Consider the following 21,952-nt stretch of genomic DNA (forward strand, 5'->3'; position numbering starts at 1 on the left):
AGGCATGTGCTCTGCCACTGAACCACAGCCCCTCTCTGGCTGCTGGACCTGGCTGCTGTGAGAGAGGTGATTGGATTGATAGACTACAGGTCTGTCACGATACAGCTCTATCATGTTTCATTTTTCCTTTTACATGACCTGTTTCAGAAATAGCTATGATGCACCAGATAATAGTTGGTAGTTATTGCATGGAGGTAGCTAAGCTGATTCACTGTCTGTCTTAACTTGGAAGGGCTTGATGATTCAGGAGTGAATTGCACAAATGAATTCCTAAAAAAATGCAGATTACTGTCTCTAGTTTCTCCTCTTTTGTCATTTCTGCAAATGATCTAACGATTGTGTTCAGCGGATTCTTGATATGACAATGTAGATTTTTCCTAGAGGTGTGCTGTATTTGGACTTGTTAATTGTATTGGCTAATGTAAAGAGTGAGGATATCAAAGATATGACTAATTTAGAAAAATCTGTTCTAAAATAATGGAGTTTTATTTAAATGTATATGGATTACATCTATGATCCTTGTACAATGTGCCTCTGCCTGACCTTTGCCGATGCCTTTTTTGCACAGGCCTTTCTTGAGGGTCTCTCAATTCTCAGGAGAATTGTTTTGGTGGGCTACAGTGTGGACAAGGGGATGGGAAATACCTGTTTCACAAGAGGCCTTGATTTGCGCAACTGCAGATCCAGTCCATAATGATAAGTGACTCCTGTCCCAAAATCATTCATTGAGGAATGGATGGAAAGTTCCTCCATATCCTTTTGATTGGGAAAGTTCTGTGTGTTCTCTTGTTTTTGTTTTTGGCATATAGGTGCTCCATGAGCACAATGGAGATTTTGATTGTACAAGGCAACACTGGATTCTGTGCAGTACAGTACAGTTTTGAGAAAAATACACGAGTCTATTTCTGGGGAAACTCGTGTAATCCCATTAGGTCTTTGCTATAAAGTATGTGTCACTTTGATCATAGGTTATTTTTGTCACTTCAGCCAACCTTGGAGATTCTTGTTATGTTCTCATATCTATTATTAAATATTAGTTTAACATCACATTAAAGGATGTGGAAAAGGACTAAATACGTACTTTCTGAAATTGTGCATCAAGTAGTAAAACTAAATTGTTGTTTAAAACTTCAGAATAGGCTAATAGGTGTATATAGTGTAGATCTATCCACTTGTGATTAGATTGTTCATATTGGTCATATATGGCTGTATTTCCCCATGTTGCTTAAAGCTAAATATTATGACTTAATAACCTAGAATGTGAACAAACAGCATGCTGGTGCACACAGCCCATTCTGCCCTCCCTTTGCACTAGAGGCAAACTTACCACAAAGGGGATAGCTTTGAACCTGAAGTATTGATTTAGTATACCCAGACAAGCTGGGATTCGTAAGCCAGCATGCATGATGAACCCTAGACTTTTCTCCCAAACCACAGAGCTGGAGAGAACAGCAGGGATCATCTCTACAGTTGCACTGCACTTCAAAGGCACTCAGCACAATCCCCACCAATTCCTCATCTCCAGGGTTGGGATGAAGCGTGCAATTTGGGCGTTGCATTAAAGAAACAAGACCCAGGCTTACACTTAACCTCTGAACTGGACACGGGGGTGGCAGGGGCTCGTCAGCTTGGCCCTGTGCATGGAGATAGTCCAAGCTCCTTGGATGCAGAGAAATAAGCAAATCCCTTCCCCTCTTCAGCTTGGAGCTAGAAAGAAAGACTGGGACTTGTTCTTGTGCTGCGCCCCAAGGTGCAAGCTCAGCATGAAGAAAAATCCCTCCCACCCCTCAGCTCCAAACTTGAAGCTGGAGAGGAGAGGAGGGGTCTGTTCCTTACCTTATACTGCAGTTTGGAGGCACAGTGCAAGGTCAGAGACAAGACCTTGTCCTTTGGCAGAGAGGGATTGCCAACTAAAATTTGTGGACCCCTTCTCATATATATAGTTCCTTAGATACTCTAAACATGTATTTAGATTTCATCTTATTCCATGTCTTTAAATATGTTGAGACACAAAATTAAATAACTAGAATAATGGTTCATAAATCTATCAGTGCAGGCTGCAGAATAGTAAGTTGTCAAATCTGTACAGCAACTCTTTAAAATAAGTAAAGGAAACAAATCTATGTTTTTGGTATGTTAATGTTTCAAAGGCTTTTTTGTTAACTAAAATATGGTCAATGTGTTGATGCAAAAGGATCTCAGGTTACAATAATAACTGCAGATCAGTCATTGTTCAACCTTAAACTTTAGACCTTCTTGACATTATTTTGCTCTATCACTTTTGTTGTCAGACTTCTCATCTACATGTTGTTTTCTCCCCAGCTCTGTGTGTTCATCGCTTTTAATTTCCCTTTTTCAGTTTAAGCTATGGAGGACATCCATCACACTCGGAAGCAGATCTTCTTCACAGACAAACATACACAGGTTCTCATCAGCTTCCTGCATATGCTACTACACCTCATCCTACTGGTAATAACATCAGTTTAAATGAATAAGTTTCTCACCTCTGTGTAAAGTCAATTACATATATTTTAGATCCTCATAAGGTATTAAATAAATTTGCTGGAGAGTGTTTGAAGAGTGTGTGTTATTTTTTATTTGCTGATATTTATGAATCATATTATAAAGAAACCTCTAAGCAAAATAAAAACAGTACATTGTAAAACCATAATAAAATACTGTATCAAACTTAGAGTCAACAGCATGTTATCATTTGTCCCATCCGGATATTGCCATTATACACCTCATCAAATAAAAAATTAATGTTTTAAGTAATTTCTGTCCTGTATTTTCCTGTCCCCTCCTTACCTAGAAGATTAAAGGGGAAATTTTTCTTACCCTAGGAGTGTGAACCTTTTTAAAAATGTGGGCCAAATATACAGCTATTTTCAAAGACACAGCCACTATTCTTATGCTAATTAAATGTAAATGCCTAATTCATACATGCATCTTCATATAGATATATACAGTTGGTAACATTTGAAAACCAGCCAAAAGTTCAGTCTTTAAAAATGGAAGTTATAAGTTGAGGATGTAGTTGATGCTATATGAGATTGGTGCTACAATTAAATGAATTGGATTCAGATTTGCCCTTCCACAAGTGGAAGGGCTCCTTCCTTTCATGGAAGGGACCAAGATCCAGCAGAGACCCCCTACTGGAGGAAGGTGTAAGGATTAGGCTAAACACTTCTGCAGAGGCACCCCAAAAAGACATGGGTGATTCAGAGTCAGAGGGGGAGGATGTGGAAGGGTCTGTTAAAGTGCCACAGTTGCAGAAGACTAACAGTATTAGAGGGGAGGTTGTCTAAGTGCAAGCTAATCAGTTAGAAAGTAGTAAACCAGGACCCTCTTCACCCATGGAAATGCCAGAGCTGGAGGAGGAGTTAAAAATACGAGATCCCAGGGTGAGATGGGCTAGGCGAGAGGAGCAATGTCAACTCGTGAGGCGTTCCAAAAGGCTGGCCATGCAGGAAAGGGCCCTCTAGAAAGACCCACCCTAAAGGTTTGGCTTAACCACCCACTCAGGTTGTCGAAGATATGGCTGGCACCAGTTTTCCTTGCAACTATCTAACATAGTGCATTAACCAGTGGGAGCTGTTTGTAGCCTAAGTGGCCCTGTATTATGCAAAGCTGAATAGAGATGTAATGCTTTGCTGGTGTTTGTGGATTCTGATTGTAACCTGAGGCACTGCTGATCTAACTGTAGTTTGCATAATAAAAACAATTGTTTTGCACCTTGACTTCTCTGATGGATCACAAAAGAGACCCCAGTGACAGAAGGTGGAGAAACATGATTTTTGCTGATTCCCCCTTCTTCTTGCAGCCCCCAGCACCACCTCTCACACTGTTCCAGAGGGTCCCCTGATCCTCCAGAACAGCTTTTGCACATGCACAGGGCTGCAGGAGAAAGGGGGATTTAGCTAAAATCACCTCTCCCCGCCTTCTTCCAATAGATAGTCTGCATCCAACCCAACATAAATCGGAAATTTATTTAGATAAATATCTGTATCTAAACCCTCTTCTACTATTCTTATGAATCAGTCCATTCTTCTCTCCCCCATTTAATTCCTTGCAGTAAATTTGTGTGGTTAATTAGGCTGAGTAACCTACCCAAGATCAGCCAGTGAGTGTCACAGTTAAACTTCATGGTTAATGAATATAAAAACTACAATATAAAAGTACAGCCAGAATAAAACGTAGCAGAAATGCTGAGATTAAAATACAGATTTAAAACAGCAGAGCTAAAATACTAGAATGCTAAAATGTTGGGAAAATGAAAAGGTCTTCATCTGACGCTGAAAGGAGTACAATGTAGACACAAGGCGAACCTCTCTAGGAAGCTTATTCCATAACTGGGATGTCACAGCAGAAAAGACTGTCTTCCTAGTATGTTAGTCTCTTCTTGGTAACTTATATATGTTATGTTTGTTGTTCATAGGTCTTTCTGGAATTTTTGATAACACTATGCACAGCGGCAGTACCAACACTAAAGAAACATCAGTTATGAATTTTCTCTCTGCTATTGAATCCCACAATGCTCAGGCTGTTTCTTCAGGAACCACTCTCTTACCACAGTTTAGGGCTCCAACATGGCAGCCAGGTGAAATTTTCCTAATTTGGGGTATATGTGTCATGTTGTTTCTCTGTAAAAATATTAAAGTTTAATAACATAATATTAAAACTTAAAGAAACAGTGTTTCTTCAGAGTTCCACCATTTAGATGTAACTTTTATGAAAAATATCTTCATGTAAAATGTTTCATATCTTTGTTAAACAAATATTTTGACAACCCATATTGGTTTTGATGACACTGCAATAGAGCTAAACTGCTATTTTGAATGACTTAAATTATTGCTCTCCAAATACTATATAATCCAATTATAAACATGTTTTATCTTCCTGCAAAACTGGTATAACTTCCTTGCAAGACGAGATTGGTAACTGAACATTTGTCACAAAATTAGTGTTGGATAGACCTAACATGAAGCTTCCCAGGTGTGATGGTGTATCAGTTTGCAGTCTTGTGTCACAATCTGTGAGGTCCTCAGCCTAGAAAATGAGTCAAGTTATTGTATCCAATAAAATAACCCTTCTCATGCATTTCAAAAATCTAGCATAAAATCAGTGGCTTGCTAGTTTCTTAAATATTAGTCTTGGATCGTAACTCACTTGTAGCAGAATGCAACATGCTTGCAGACTCTGGAAGTCATGAGTACTGTAAACAACCCAGTTTGTCATCTTAAACAGGCATGTCTTTACTGAGGAAATTGCATCATAACTGTATGTTGGTCCACACACAAAACTTGAAAACTAGATAATTAATTGCATACATGCCACAGACAAGTCTAAGAGATATAATTGTAAATAAGCCCAAGGAGAGAGTACAAATAAGCCAGCAAAATATTTTACTAGGCTTCTGGGGGCATACAGAGGACAGATAGAGAGCCTCTCTCTGTTGGCTTCTCTCCACTGGCAGCTCACTTGGTTTCTGTGCTGGGTGCAGAAGGGGGATGGAGTGCTCTATCCCTCCTCTGATTTCCATGCACTCACCTGTGACTACCAGGGCTGTGCTTTAAATGCAGTGCTGATGTAATTGTAACAAAAGTGCCAGCATAGTATCATATTGGAAGAGTCTCCCAATTCAAGATTTGTGCTATGAAAATATTTGAAATAGAGCATACTATTGTTTAACATATTGGAGCTGTTTGTTGTGTGGTGGGATAGCCTTGTGCACTAATCCCAAATACATATGTCTCTTTGATTTCAGTGCAATTACATATGTATGTGTTAAGAAAAAATGATCTAAATTGAATATCTTGGTGACTATTTTATTTATATCCTGGCTCTCTAACAAAGTGGCTTATAAAACTACAAATAATAGAAAAATAAGCTATAACAATAAGTAACAATCAACGAATCATTAAAGCAAAAAACAAATAAATCATCAGCAGCAGATTAAACATTTTCTACAGCACACAACAAACAGTGAGTATAATCACAGATTAGTAGCATGGTAAAATAAAAAGGTATTTAATATGCATTTAAGAGACAACAGTGAGGGACCCCAGTGGATTTCCATGGGAAGGGCATTCAGTTTGTTCACACCCATTTACTCCTGGCCTGTCACCAGACACCAGCAAGGAGGTAGGATAGAAAAGCTTACCCAGAACAAATTCCTGGAAGACAATGGTCTCACTATCAGCTTGTATATTAATAGAATATCAAAATGATTGTGTCTGGTTTCCAAATACAGTGGTCATGTTTGGGTTAGGTGGGAGTTTTAAATTTTCATGTTCATTAAAGTGTAATCACACTGCTTTTTCTTTGTCCTTTTTAAAATAGGTATGCATTCATCAACAGAGCTTTTTGTTACTGGAGCATTGCCAGCCTCTGGAACCTTTCCACCCACTTCAGCTTATCAGCATCCCAATGCTTTTAGCAGTAGAAATTTTGCTACTACTCCTTCTCTAACACTTCAAGATGCAACTTTCAATGCAACTTCCAATGGGCTTCTAACGGCTCATGACCCTTTATTGCAGATCAAGACATCCCAAGGCACAGTTCCCACTGCATTGACATTTGAGCGCCTGGGCAGTTCTGTGTTAAGTACTAGCATACCACCTCAGTCTTCAACATATCGTTCTGCTCAAGAGTCTGCACCCCATCTTTTGCAACCACAGTTCAGTTTGTTGCCTTCATCACTTGGAGGAGCTCAGCAGGCTCCACAGGTGTATAGCTCAACTCTGTTTACTGGTTCTACTGCCTCCATTGAAAGAGCATTGCAGCGAGAATGCAGTGTTATCAAGCACCATCAGCGGCCTTCAAGCACACAGTCTGTTCAGGCACAACTGACTGGTTCACAGCATTCCTTACACAACTATTTATCAAGTGCAAGTGGCACTGATTTTCAGGATACATCCCGGCAGTCCCTATCTTGTAGCCCAGTTGGGGATGCTACTCAGGTGAGCAATGGAGGACCACAGCAGAAAACCTCTCAAGTTTCAGTGGAACTTGCTCAGTCATATACATCAGCACTTCCGTCGCCTGGTTTCCCATCTGTTTCCACTACGAAGGCAAAACAATGTTCTACAAAGCAGCCACCAAGGCCAACAAAGACCCCTAAGCCACAAAGCATAGCTCCTACCGTGCAAACACAAAGCTATTCGAAAACTGCACAGAGCCAGAATTCTGTAATAGCAAGTCAAGCACAAATCTATTCTACAGCACAGCTCCCAAGCCTCTTGTCAGTAAGCCAATCACAAAATTATGTTTCAACACAGTCACAGAATGTGCCATCTGTCAGCCATGCACAGGTATTCTCAACCATCAAGGTTGAGAAGCTGCCATCATTGTACAAAACACTTGCTTTTGCTGGGCAATCACAAGCTATTACTTCTGATAGCCAGACACTAAGTTATTCTTCGGATCAACAGGTATTAAATTCAGTTTCAAATGACAACTACTCTGGGCAAACAAGGGATCTTTCTTCAGACAGCCAATCTCAAAATTACTCTTCTAGTCACTCTCAGGGTTTGTCAACAGTTAGCCAATCACAAGTTAGCTATTCATCTCAATCACAGGTTTTGTCAGTTGTTAGCCCTTCAGAAACCTATACGACAGGGCAATCTTTAACTTTAACATCACCATCCCTTCCATTTTCTTCCTCTCCTCATGCTCAAAACATGTCAGCCTCTAGCCCTCCCCAGAACTATATTTCTTTACATTCTCAGGCACAAGAGTCATCTTCTCCACAGTCTCAAAAGTTTTTGCCAGTTGTCCAGTCAACTACTTTTGTAATGCCAGCTCACTCACAAGCATTACAGAACAACAGATCTTCCTCAGATACAAAGTCCTATATTAAAAGGAAATCTGAACCTAACTTGTATCAAACAACTAAACAAGATGGTCAGTTCCCAATGCAAGATTTGCAGGCATTGCAACAGCGAACATCTCTCGATTCTTCCCCTCAAAGGCTAACTGATGATGAAGTTAGTGCTCAGGATACAACTTACAAAGTTTCCAAAGCAGATAATCGGTATTCTCAAAGTGTAATCAGAAGTAACTCTCGCCTTGAAGATCAAGTTGTTGGGCTTACTCTTCAGGGATCAAAAAAAGATGAAAGAATGGTTAGCTCTGCAGCACAGCTTACCCAACAAATTGGCCATATCACTAATGTAGTAAGCCATGATATTAAAAAGGCTGCTAATTTATTGCCAACAACCCAAGTAAATGTGGATGGTAAAGAACTAACCCAGCAGCATTCTCTTCTGCATAAGGTACATGAAACTAAAGCCTCAGAGCAACAGGGCCAAGTCATTAGCACACCACCACAGCTTCACACTCAGGCCATAAGGCATAGCCATCAGCTGTGCTTGCCTAGCACACAGGTACTTCTAGAATCTGCCTGTGATTTACAAATGCTTCAGCAGTCGATATTGCAGTCTGGCTTAGGGCACACAAAACTTTCTCCACAAGTACAGCGCATTCAGAGTTCTCAGCAGATGACTCACCAGTTCCTTCAGGTGGATGGTCACATGATTCAGAGCAATGGAGGACATTCTCAACAGCAGCTTCATCCTCAAAACTCTGAAGTCATGAAAATTGACATTTCTGAACCATCAAAGCCACTACAACAACACTTGACATCAAAAGATAATTTTGTGCAGCCAAGTCATGAATCTAAGAATCATTTTGTTACCCTTAGTTCTGTATGTTTTCCAGAGTCTATGCTTCTCAATGACGAGAGGAATATACTGTCTAATGTAGATGATATTTTGGCAGCAACAGCTGCAGCTTGTGGTGTAACTCCATCTGAATTTGCCAAATCAACATCTAATGAAGAAGACATTCACTCTGTTGAAAATGGAGACAATTCTAAGTCTCAGTTCCAGACTGTAGATGTCAGACATGTGACTCCTAGCTACAGCACCTCACAAGCAGTTGTTGGAAAGCCACTGAGCATAAACAATATTTCTTTGAATGGAGGACAGGTTACCCTAAACCTAACAGCAGTGCCTACAGTGCAGCCAAAAAATAGGAGGCTTGACCAACAACACACAGAGACTTCTGATCAAAGCATTCCCAGTAGAGTTGTCACATCAGAGCTTGAACAGAGTCAGGAACGGGTTTCTGGCCTAGTTAAGCAACAGTCTAGCACCAGTAATGAATCAGAAGGTAAAAATGATGTTACTATGGATGTTACACTAAATGTTAAAGATCTAGACCTTGTTTCAAGTGGTAGGATTCTAAGTGAAGAGAGTATAGCATCAAGCAGTGATTTTAATACGGAGAGGGACAGTACTGTGACAGGAAGCAAGGCTAAAATCCCATTGCAACCAATATCTATGCAACAACCAGGAGATGAAAATGGTAACAAAGCTGAAGACGAGAGCCATGATTTATCACAAGAAGACATTCAGAAGCAAAAGGACAGAGGACAAAACCAAGTTAAAAATGCCAACGAAGATGACACAACTCAGAGGCAACTGAAGCGAAGTGGACAATGTAAACGTCAGAATTCAAGAGGAACTGATGCCAGCTTGTTATATTGTCCAGTTCCTGAAAGCTGCCATGAAACTTACCAACATCAAGAAAAAATGAGGCAGAAAATCAAAGAGGTGGAAGAAAAACAGCCAGAAGTCAGAACAGGATTCATTGCATCTTTTTTAGATTTCTTAAAATCTGGACCCAGACAGCAGTTTTCAGCTCCTGCTGTACGTGTGCCTAATCGTGTAAGGAGACCTGTTATGCCAGTCATTAGAGCACCTTGTCCACATCCCGTTTCAAAACCTCAGGCGGCAGGCGCTCCTGCATCTTTTGAGGGCAGTCTTGAAAGTTCCAACAAAAAGCATCATGAAGAACCTAAGAGAAATTCAGAAGCGTTGCCTTCATTTTCTTCTGATGAAGATTCTGTAGGGGGAAACCAGGATCTTCAAAAGAGCATCACTTCTGCATTATCAACTTTGGATGATGCTTCTGATAAAAAGAAAAAGTCAGGTAAAGATTATTAAGCTCACAACCAGATACATGACTGACTTTGATTTAAATATAAACATAGTAAAAATATACATAGTTCATTCTCGTTTGGCCAAAATGCTGTCAACAAATACCTGTCTTTAGTAACAGTTCTTTACACTAACCAGGATTGTGACAGGTGAAAAGTTACTTTGAAGTAAATTTAGTTTTCTTGAAAATTGTTGGAAGTACTTTCATATTCCACCACTTATTGTGGGAAATGGTGGCTTGATCTGGTGTGATTTAAGTTCCTTGTGAAGGTTTTTTTTTATTGGCCTGGTTCACAGAATTCTTTAGAATTCTGGCTTATCATGAATGAGCAAGCATGTTCAGGTATGCTGCTCAATTACTCACTGCTCATTTGACTCCTCCTACGACTCCACAGATTCTCCGTGGTTTCTTTAGCATGACGTCTGAACTGGGAACTCTGACTTGTTTCCCTCTGAACAAGCCAGAGTCATAAGCCAGGGTTTGTTCTTGGTTTATGACTCTGGATTGTTAGAAGAGCAACAAGCCAGAGTTCTCAGTTTGGATGTCACAGTAAACATACTACAAACAGAGAGGCTTGCTTAGCTCTCCTGCTGGAAGGAGGAGCAAAGTGGGAACAATCAGGCAGCATGCATGGGTGTGCTTTCTCATTGAAATAAGTTACATGTGAATTGTCCCCAATGTTGTAATGTGTTTGCATTATTTTAAAGAATCATTCTGTTCTACGGATCACTTCAATTGCTTGGCTAAGCTAAACTCTCAGTAGTCTGCTGAAAGAGACATATTAGATAATACACATTAAATGATGTGTGTGTATGTTATCTGTGTGTTTTTCCTTTGAACATTCTGAATGTTCACATATGGCTTCTTCCATATGTAGTTCAGGGCAGGAAACTTCAAATTTGTAGATAACTTGGTTATATGGGTGTGGGTTTGTTTTAAACTTTTTTTTTTAATGCTGTAATAATCTTTAATGAAATGCAGATCTGTTGTGCATGGAGCAACCTGGGACTTTATCCACCGAATGAGAGTTCAGCTGATGTCATCAGTGGAACTGGTATTTTGCTTTATGCAGTAACAATTTTCAGATGGTTTATCATATGCTAAAAAAACTCTTCATATTCTAAATATGAAAATAAATTGAAGTTTTTATTGTTAAGATTGCTTGTTTTGTACTTCAGAAATGGACAAGACTGTTTCTAAAGCCACCGCCAATACTGTTGTAAAGAAGGAATCTTCCAATTTGACTATTCCTGTGGCAGATGCTCACATGAAAACCTGTTTAGCACTACCTGAAAAGGAGAATGTTAATACAGACCAGTTAGCAAAAACACAGGCAACTGTTGCAATAGAAGGATATATTGAGGATGACAATGGAGACAGCGGAGGTGAGGGCATGTACAGAGAACGCGATGAATTTGTAGTGAAGATTGAAGATATAGAATCACTGAAGGTAATCCATTTTGAGCAATTTAACTTAACACACTTATTAAAAAACATTCTCTGGTATGATGTAATTTATCTCCCCTTTTGTTGGTATCTTAAATGTATTGTAGCTTTCACTAAGCAAACCTCAGTACTTTAAATATATATATGATGCTTTTCAAATGATTCATGGTTAGGATTTATATATATTACTTTTCAGCTCTCTATAATAGCTTGTCATTCAGAGATCTCATTCAAATGATCAAAATCTCAGTTTAATAAGCTGAGATATGCACAAGCCTCCTGCATCCATATCCAGCCGTTTTGCTTATGTCTGAACCTATGGTTACTGGCTTCCAATGAAAACTATGGTTCTTCTTTGTGGTCTCTGTGCATCACACATATGGGCTCTGTGCCTGTGCGGAGACTCGTTTGGAAAACTTGTAAAGCTGAGCAGCGTTTTGGTGGCAACTCCTCCCCCACCGTCTGTAGTATATACTGCACAGGTTTCCGCCTTTCCCCTCAATTCCTTTTCAACCGCCTTCTCGGTTACCTTGTTGGGAGCTTCTTTGATTGTTTTGTCAATGCAGAGCTTTTTTAGTGACTCTTTGCTGTTTTTTTCTTTCCTTATTATTTGGTTGCTTTTTTTAAAAAAAAGTTATTATAAAGACAGAGGAGGACAAGGATAGGCATCACTCCATCGGCGACAGTGGCATCTTGGTGGCCTGTTGGCCCCAAACGGCCCCTTTTAGAAAATGTACCGCTTGTGGCAGTAAAGTGTCTTCCTTGGATGGTCACTCACTCTGCCTAATTTGTTTGGGTGAATCCCACAAGGTAGAATCCTGCCATCATTGCCAATCGCTCTCTAAACAGGCACGCAAGAATTGGGCAGACCAACTAAAGGCCATTCTTTGGCAATGAGCCCTCCAGGCCGTAAAAATGGCTGATGCGCAAACACCTCATGAGCAGGCTGCCACAACTCCTTCCACAAGCACAAGAGGAGGGGCTGTGACGACCTAGACTTCTCCCCCCCATCGATAGCGGAGGAGGGTAGAACAGATCCACCAACACTGGGTAGATCCTTAACCATGGCGAGAAACATTTATAAAAACATTTAATGTGGCGAGAAACATTTATAAAAAGGCTAAATGCCTGAAACCTTCTGCCGATGCACCAGCCAAGAAAAAGAAGGGGGTTGAAAAGTCTGAGAAGGAAAGGGCATCCTGCCTTTACCTCCTCTACTTAATTTCCCAGTACGAGCAGTAGCTACAACTCCACCTCATATAGTGGTCTTGGACCCAATCTCCACGGCCTCGGAGGGTGAACTTAGAGACACGCCACCTATTCCACCACATCTGGCCCCAGGACCGAAGATCCAGGTCTCCTACTCCAAGTTGCCCAGAGGCAACCTTGCAGTCCCCTCGGTATCGACCTCAGTTTTGGCCTAGACAAAGAGACTTACCTCCTCAGTACCAGTCTCTGGATCCATACCAGTCCAGCCATCAATGTGGATATTATGATCGGGACTGATCTCATTCTCCAAACCAGGAATGGGATTGCTACTCTTGACCGCTCATCATCCTCCCGTATGTCTCGGCGTGATGAAGATTGGAGACTTCAAAGGGATCGAGACCTTTTCTTTGATTGTTTTTGCTACTTGGGAGCAACATCCCCATCGTATACTCCTTTTCAGCCCATGCCGCCTACTCGTTTGGCGTTTCATGGTGTTTTGCTGCCTCCTCCACCAGAAGCATGCTACTTCTATACCAAAAGAGGCCTGTATGGATCTCCCTGCTCCTCCTCTGGTTCCTCATGGCACCATGGAAGCAGCACGGGCATTGGCATCTAACTCACCTGACTCAGCAAAGAACTACCAGTCTGACTCCTCCTATTCCTCAGTCCCTCCCTCTGTGTCATCCCTGGACAAGGTGGTGGGAACAAGAGATAGAGCCTCACCCTCGGAAGACATAGGACATTTCTCTGAACAGGTGCTCTGAATGGCACAGCCCCTCGGAATTGAAGTGCAACAGCCTAATGAACAACTTCATGACCCGATCTTTGATGTCGTAAAAGAAAGTTTTGTTCCAGAGCAGGAACCGGTTGGGGATCACTTAGCGATGCTTTTCTTCTGGAATGGAATGGAACTCTATTTTATCTTTTTCCTCCATTTCCTCTCCTGACGAAGGTGATTTCAAAGATCAGGATGAACGTAACAAATTGCATCCTAATTGCCCCATGGCGGCCGAGGCAACCTTGGTTCAAGATCCTGAGGGATTTGGCAAACGGGAAGTTGTCTTTGCCTCCCTCAGAAAGACGATCTCATCTCTTGGTACTGAGGTCAAATCGTCACCCCAATCTTCACACTCTAAAACTGATGGCCTGGAGGATTCGGTACCGATAGAACTTATTTCTTCGATACCAGAGGATGTTCAGGCAGTTTTAGAGGCGGCGAGGAAGCCATCTACATGTCGCTCCTACGCTGCCAAGTGGGCAGCTTTTTGGAAGTTTGTGGCTGCAAATAAGTATATCCCTGAAACCTGTTCAATTGCTAATATATTGTGTTTTTTTCAGTGCTTATATACTAAAAGTCTGAAATATTCCTCTGTCAGGGTATATGCTTCAGCAATATCCGCAATGAGAGGTCCTTTACACGGTGCTTCGGTTTTCACCCATCCGCTATGTAAGTAGTTTTTACAGGGGCTTAAGAACTTGGCTCCTCCTATAAGAGATTTCATTCCTCAATGGGATTTGTCATTAGTTCTTCAGAAGTTAACCTCGGCCCCTTTTAAGCTTCTCACTACCATAGATTTAAGGCTGCTTTTGTGGAAGGTTGCTTTTTTGATAGCTGTTATGACATCCAGGAGGGCAAGCAAGATTTCTGCTCTACGTGTAGACTCTCTTTATACCATTCTCCACAAGGAGAAAGTGATTCTCAGACTGGACATAGCTTTCCTTCCTAAGGTGGTTACGGATTTCCACGTAAATCACCCTATTGTTCTCCCTGCCTTTTTTCCCTTCTCCTACTATGGATCTGGAAAAAAAGCTTCACGCTTTGGATGTGAGGAGGGCACTAGCTTGAGAACTGAGCCCTTCCGTAAGTCACAATGTTTATTTCTGTGCTATGGAGGATGTACCAAAGGCTTGCTAGTATCTTCCCAGAGTCTAGCGTCTTGGATTCCACAGACTCTTAGGTTAGTGTACCAGGTCTCGGGGAGGGAACTACCACCTTGAATCCGAGTGCATTCAACGAGTGGAATGGCAGCATCTACCACTTTTGCGAAAGGAGTGCCTTTGAGGGGCCTATGCAAAGCAGCCACTTGGTCCAAGCCTTCAACTTTTATAGATCGGACGTATGAGCCCAATTGGACTGTGCTTATGCCAGAGCTATACTCTCATCGGTACTGAAATGAAACACTGACCTACCTCCAGTAAGTTAGCTTGTTATTCGCCCATATGTGTGATGCACAGAGACCATGAAGAAGAAGGACAAATTGCTTACCTGTAACTGTAGTTCTTTGAGTGGTCATCTGTGCATTCACACAACCCACGCACCGTCCCCACTTCGGTGTCAATGTTTTTGAGTGTTTTGGTACCGAGGTGTATTCTCCTCAAACTTGAGACTGTCGCTTGCGGACTTAAGAAACTGAGGGGAAAGGCGGGAACCCGCACAGTATATACATACTATAGACAGTGGTGGAGGGGTTCCCACCAAAACGCTGCTCAGCTTTAGAAGTTTCCTGAACAAGTCTCTGCATAGGCGCAGAGCCCATATGTATGATGCACAGATGCCTACTCGAAGAACTACAGTTACAGGTAAGCAACCTGTCTTTACTGGTTTCCAAACAAGACAGAAAATGAAGCCATGGTTTACAGTTGTCTTCTCTCTCCTGGCTTGTTTGAAAGCCATGAACCACAGATCCCATTTGGATGAAGTGGGAATCTGTGGTTAGCTTTGGTTAACCTTGGCTTCCTGTGTGTGGGTGCCTGAAGCTCATCATAGCTTATTAAGTGTAGATTTGATTGTTGAAATGCAGCCAGGGATTCAGTTCAGATATCATTTCAAAACATGATTAAGGATGTTTAATTGGTTTGGCATGATGTCTGAATTGACAAACCATGGTTTACAACTGTCCAGCAAACCAGAATCAGAAGCTATGGTTTAAAGTAGGTTTGCAAACCCTGTTTTGTGCTGATTACAGTTTTGTGTGATGTCTAAATTGACAAATTATAGTTATGGCCACTGCTCCACTTCCAGAAGCTACTGAATCATAGAGACAAAAGTGAACAGTGAGTTTTTGAAGATGAGTGGATCGGAAATGAAAGCAGGCATAGGCCTCTAAATGGCGCCTGTTGTATTTTTGAAAGCTCAAGCCATGTTTAAATTCAGGTTCAGATCCTCAGGTAGTTCTAGCCAAGCCACCACCTCTCTGCTTAAACTACTTCAAATGATAGTTACAGTCATGTGAAAAAGAAAGTACACCCTCTGAGTTCTATGGTTTTACGTATCAGGACATAATAAAAATCATCTGGTCCTTAGCAGGTCTTAAAATTAGGTAAATACAACCTCAGATGAACAACACATGACATATTACACCGTGTCATTATTTATTTTACAGAAATAAAGCCAAAATGGAGATGCCATGTGTGAAAAACTAAGTACACCTTATGATTCAATAGCTTGTAGAACCACCTTTAGCAGCAATAACTTGAAGTAATCGTTTTCTGTATGACTTTATCAGTCTCTCACATCGTTGTGGAGGAATTTTGGCCCACTCTTCTTTACAACGTTGCTTCAGTTCATTGAAGTTTGCGGGCATTTGTTTATGCGCAGCTCTCTTAAGGTCCCGCCACAGGATTTCAATCATGTTGAGGTCTGGACTTTGACTGGGCCATTGCAATACCTTGATTCTTTTCTTTTTCAGCCATTCTGTTGTAGATTTGCTGGTGTGGTTGGGATCATTGTCCTGTTGGATGACCCAATTTCAGCCAAGCTTTAGCTGTTGGACAGATGGCCTCACATTTGACTCTAGAATACTTTGGTATACAGAGGAGGTCATGGTCGACTCAATTACTGCAAGGTGCCCAGGTCCTGTGGCTGCAAAACAAGCCCAAATCATCACCCCTCCACCACTGTGCTTGACAGTTGGTATGAGATGTTTGTGCTGATAGGCTATATTTGGTTTTTGCCAAACGTGGCACTGTGCATTATGGCCAAACATCTCCACTTTGGTCTTGTCTGTCCAAAGGACATTGTTCCAGAAGTCTTGTGATTTGTTCAGATGCAACTTTGCAAACTTAAGCCGTGCTGCCATGTTCTTTTTAGAGAGAAGAGGCTTTCTCTTGGCGACCCTTCCAAACAAACCATACTTGTTCAGTCTTTTTCTAATTGTACTGTCATGAACTTTAACATTTAACGTGCTAACTGGGGACTGTAGAGTCTGAGATGTAACTCTTGGATGTTTTGCAATTTCTCTGAGCATTGCACGGTCTGCCCTTGGGGTGAATTTGCTGGGACGTCCATTCCTGGGAAGATTGGCAACTGTCTTAAATGTTTTCCACTTGTGAATAATCTTCTTCACTGTAGAATGATGGACTTTAAATTGTTTGGAAATGGCCTTATAACCCTTCCCAGATTGATGGGCAGCAACAATTGCTTCTCTAAGATCATTGCTGATGTCTTTACCCTTTGGCATTGTGTTAACACACACCTGAATGCTCCTGACCAGCAAACTCCTGGGACTTTGGCTTTTATAGAGGTGGTCACACTTGCTGATGATCAATTAAACAAGGGCATTTGATTAGTAGCACCTGGCTGCTACTTAGCCTCTTCATACCTATGGAAGCAGTAAGGGTGTACTTAGTTTTTCACACATGGCATCTCCATTTTGGCTTTATTTCTGTAAAATAAATAATGACACGGTGTAATATGTCATGTGTCGTTGTTCATCTGAGGTTGTATTTACCTAATTTTAAGACCTGCTAAGGACCAGATGATTTTTATTATGTCCTGATACGTAAAACCATAGAACTCAAAGAGGGTCTACTTTCTTTTTCACATGACTGTATAGCCATAACACTGTGTGTTGAAAGAGGTTATTGAAAGCATAAGTTTCTATTTAAAGTATACAAAATAAGTAATGAAGGCAGCATACAGTTGGAGCTATTATTGCAGATGCATAAAGGCATAAGCTAAGTGAACTGGTGCTTTTTGTCTTGGTCCTTGTAGATTGCTTTAAAAACAGGAAAGGAGCCTCCAGCCATCTGGAAAGTTCAGAAAGCTTTGTTGCAAAAATTCGTTCCTGAAGTGCGAGATGGTCAGAGAGAATTTGCAGCTACTAACAGTGTAAGTACAAATACTCCTTTTTTAATTGTATTATGACAAACAGGTTATGTCGCGTAGGACAAAAATAAAATAAAATTAGTGGTGAAAAAATGATGATCCATAGCTCATACTTTGTGTGTGTGTGTGTGTGTGTACATGTGCATATGTGCATACATGTACACACACGCATGCACATATTCAAAGTTGATATGATGGTAAGATTTGATCACTATGAAGTAAATTCTTTCACAGGCTGTGGTTTGGCAGTAGGGAATGTGCACTCTGCCACCTCTCTCCTCCCCTCCCCTCCCCATGCACCAATTACCTTCTCCACATCTTGTTTCATGATAACCATAACTTCCTATGATATGCAAATCCAGTAAAGTTTGGTTACTGCTAACTATCAGAAATCACTTCAAACCACAGGGAGGAGGAGAGGCAAACAGGAAAAGGGCATTGAGTCTTTTATTCTCTCACAAAAGGTTTACTTCTAAGTCTCCCAACTGTGAATGAACACTTAATCCTTTAGGTTGGAGAAATCCTAATCAGGCATAAATGGCACATTATTTTTATGGTATGATTAATTGCACTGAAGCCTTCAGGCTAAAGGGTGTGCTTGGAAAGTGGTGACCTATTAGAATCTTCTACATTGTGGTAAATAAATGATCTATATTTTACACATTGAGTCTTTTAACTTGAAATCTGTAATACATTCATTTACTGAGTTTTATCCATTTTTTTCATAAGTGGAGCTGTACTTGCACAAGCTGCCTATGCCCAGTTTTCTCCAGTTTTTTCCTCCCACGGCAGCCTGTGTACCACATCCCAGTGCTTTCCTGAAGGACCCTCAAGGGAGGCTTTTTGGGAGGCACAGAGGGCTGTAGTGGGGTGTGGGAAAGCCCCATTGCACAAGAGGCCTTCTGCTTATGCAAACAATGGATACAACCCATTGTTTCATTTGATATTTAATGTCTACTATACAAAATAAACAATGCATATAAGTGCATGTATGGATTATGTTTTTGTTCTCACTTGTTGTAGTATCTTGGGTATTTTGGGGATGCGAAATCAAAGTACAAACGTGTGTACGTGAAGTTCATAGAAAATACAAACAAGAAAGAGTATGTCAGGGTGTGTTCCAAGAAACCAAGAAATAAACCTGTACAGTCTGCAAGGTATTTGATTTTGGTGCATTTTTTTCTGAGTCTTGATGTTGAATTCTGACAGTATGAACACAGTGACGCTAAAATTTATGGATTTTAAAGGCAATTATTTTTGTGTTTTGCAAGTTGTTATAACAGTGACCGTCAAGAATATTTGTTGGTAGTTTCATCAAATAGTGTACTGTAGAATAGACTGAAAATACAGCCACTTGGTTTAGATCATTGGAATAAGCTACGGTGAGCTTTGGAGGAGAAGTAAGAGGAGGAGAGTGAAAGCTTTTGCATTCACTTTTGACTAAACCATAGCTATCCATTGCAAGTAAACTTTGAGAACTGAGGTTTAGTCAAAAGTGGAACTGAACGCTTTCACTCTACTTGCATACAAAGGAGAGGGGAAAGGGGACCATGTGAGCGCAAAGCTCACCACAGCTCATTGCCAGTCATCTAAATCAGCCTTCCCCAACCAGCAGTCTTCCAGATGTTTTGGACTACAACTCCCTGCATTCCTGTCCATTGGACATGCTGGCTGGGGCTGATGGGAATTAAAGTCTAGAGGTTGGGGAAGGCTGGTTTAGATTATCGTTTGGTCCAGGTCAATCTCTACTCCTTCCCTCTTAATAATTAATGGTAACTTAATTTTACATGGCTCTCCTTCTGACATAAATTATACAATGTTATTAATTGATTCTTTTTTTCCAGACAAGTATTCTTTGTGCTTTGGTTTTAGTCCCTTCTATGAATTTTTGCTTGCTATTGGATGGAAAGTTATATTCTTTCCTTCATTAATGAATAAAATACTACCAACAACAACAGTTCGTCTTTATTGTTTGTTGGGAGGAACTCTGTGTATCCATGTATGAACTTTGAGACTAGACCCAATAAATGGTTCAAACAATCATCTGCAGAGGACAGTGGAGTACAGGAATCCATAAACTGGGCTATGTTATTAGTGCAGATAGAGGCTAAACTAACTAAAGGTCGAACTTGTACTTGTAATGGTCTGTTTCAATTCTTCTCTGACTTATAGGACTGTTCACTGTAAGCCAAGCACTAGTATCAACAAAGTTCCTGACCCCCCAGCGCCAAAAACTACAACCATTACAACAAAAGTTTCATCAGTGAAACCCAAAGCTAAACAGCCAAAGATAAAGGCTGAACCACCACCAAAGAAACGGAAAACATGGAAAGAAGGATTCCCCTCTACTCCTCAACTCCAGAGTGATGAGGAAGGTAAATACCCCTATGTCAAAAGTAATTGTGTCCAAAACAATATGTGGTTTGCATGTTTCTTGACAAATGACTAGAACGGTATGAGCATTTATGACTTCATGGATTTTAATTTGCTGTCTTGTCCCATAATAGTTTTGATGGTTTCCAAGTTGTCATTAGTGAGGAGGATAACTTTTTCTACATCTTTTCATAATATCTGATCATATTATATCAGTTCTTTCCCATCTGTATTGGCTGCCCATTTGTTTCTGGGCCCAATTCAAAGAGCTGATTTTAAGCTTTAAAGTCCTAAGCGGCTTGGGGCCAGGGTACCCGAAGGAACATCTCCTCACATATCTAGCTGCCCAGACTCTAAGGTCATCATCTGATGCCCTCCTCCTGATGCCCCCAACCCATATTCTGAATTGTCGTTATGTGCGCACCAGGTCTGTGGGTTGAGTAAAGGTTGTCATTGATTCATGGGGTGTTGTTAACCTCAAAAGTGTATTCTACATCTCTGCATAGGTCATGAAAAGAAACCTTGTTAAAAGTCCAAGCAGTCCGCAATTTATGCCACAGTGGGAAATGTTCCTGCTACGTCTCAGCACCTTTACTGAGGATAGCTATTAAAAATAATGTAAATATAAATTAGCCTCACAAGGTCTTTATTATGGAAATTGGTTAATACTTCCATTTCAACAGTGTTACTTTCAGATGTTGGGCTAGGTTTCTAAAGCGAAGTATATACTTGTATTTAAAATGAAGAAAATGCTGAGCTAGATAGAACGTGCTTAAAAGCTAGGCCTAAAAATCAATGTCACTTTTCAGCTTATAGCAACTCCAGTTGCTAAATCTGAGATTTCATAGTTTGTTCTTGTTAAAATTATGTGAAACGTTTTGAAAATGTATGAATCTTAACAGATCAGTCCTAATTAGGATAATGCCTACTAACAATATTGGTGAGTCTATATTTTTTTAAATGGTCACTAGAGGTCACCAGAGTCATAATAAAATATATGTCAGTAAAAATACAGTTAGAACAATGTATTTGTATTTCTGATATTTCAGACACTGGACCTCCTGCTCCTATTGTTACTCGTTTTTTGAACACCAGAGCTATGAAGGAAACATTTAGGAGTTATATGGAACTACTTGTTAGCATTGCCTTGGACCCAGATACTATGCTGGCATTGGAGAAGAGTAATGGTACAGTGTCTTCAACATTTTGATTTGTTTATCTTGTTGCTGTTTACCATATTATGCTTTTGCTCAGAAGGTACCTATTGGCCACGGTCCATATTACATGTTTCTATGCATGAATGGGAAGGTTTCCTTGTGAACATAAGAAGAGCCATGCTGGATCAGACAAAGGGTCCATCTAGTCCAGATTCCGTTCACACAGTGGCAAACCAGCTGCCCACAGGAAGCCCACAAGCAGAACATGAATGCAACAGCACCCTCCTGCCCCTGTTCCCTAGCAACTGGTGTTCAGAGGCATACTGCTTCTGATACTGGAGGTAGCATGTAGCCATCAGGACTAGTAGCCGTTGATAGCCTTCTCTCTCAAGAATTTGTCTAACCCTCTTCCAAATTAGTGGCCATCACTACATCCTGTGAAAGCGAATTCCATAGTTTATGTGCTGTGTGAAGAAGTACTTCCTTTTATCTGTCCTGAATCTCCCACCAATCAGCTTCATGGGATGACCCCAGGTTCTAGTATTCTGAGAGATGGAGAAAAATGTCTCCCTATCCACATTTTCCACACCATGCATAATTTTGTACATGTCTTATCACATGTTACTCACCTTTTTTCTAAGCTAAACAATCCCAG

At 40.7% G+C, this 21,952-nt stretch overlaps 1 protein-coding gene and 1 pseudogene across 2 annotated transcripts in view; both read left to right on the top strand.

Moving 5' to 3' along the window:
• Positions 1 to 21,952, top strand: part of QSER1 (glutamine and serine rich 1) — a 60,388-nt gene that overhangs the window by 24,343 nt on the left and 14,093 nt on the right. For both annotated transcript variants that reach the window (XM_084853305.1, XM_084853297.1), the window contains exons 2-9: positions 2,360 to 2,469; positions 4,439 to 4,600; positions 6,343 to 9,996; positions 11,184 to 11,455; positions 17,654 to 17,770; positions 18,791 to 18,924; positions 19,940 to 20,142; positions 21,190 to 21,327. In XM_084853305.1, coding sequence (XP_084709431.1) covers positions 2,360 to 2,469; positions 4,439 to 4,600; positions 6,343 to 9,996; positions 11,184 to 11,455; positions 17,654 to 17,770; positions 18,791 to 18,924; positions 19,940 to 20,142; positions 21,190 to 21,327 — 4,790 coding nt within the window. The remainder of the gene's footprint in view (positions 1 to 2,359; positions 2,470 to 4,438; positions 4,601 to 6,342; positions 9,997 to 11,183; positions 11,456 to 17,653; positions 17,771 to 18,790; positions 18,925 to 19,939; positions 20,143 to 21,189; positions 21,328 to 21,952) is intronic.
• Positions 13,494 to 14,715, top strand: LOC146357666 (uncharacterized; annotated as a pseudogene).

Source organism: Heloderma suspectum, chromosome 1, assembly GCF_057233095.1.
Source record: "Heloderma suspectum isolate Gila_16-S chromosome 1, 16-S_ref, whole genome shotgun sequence".
Lineage (NCBI taxonomy): Eukaryota > Metazoa > Chordata > Lepidosauria > Squamata > Helodermatidae > Heloderma > Heloderma suspectum.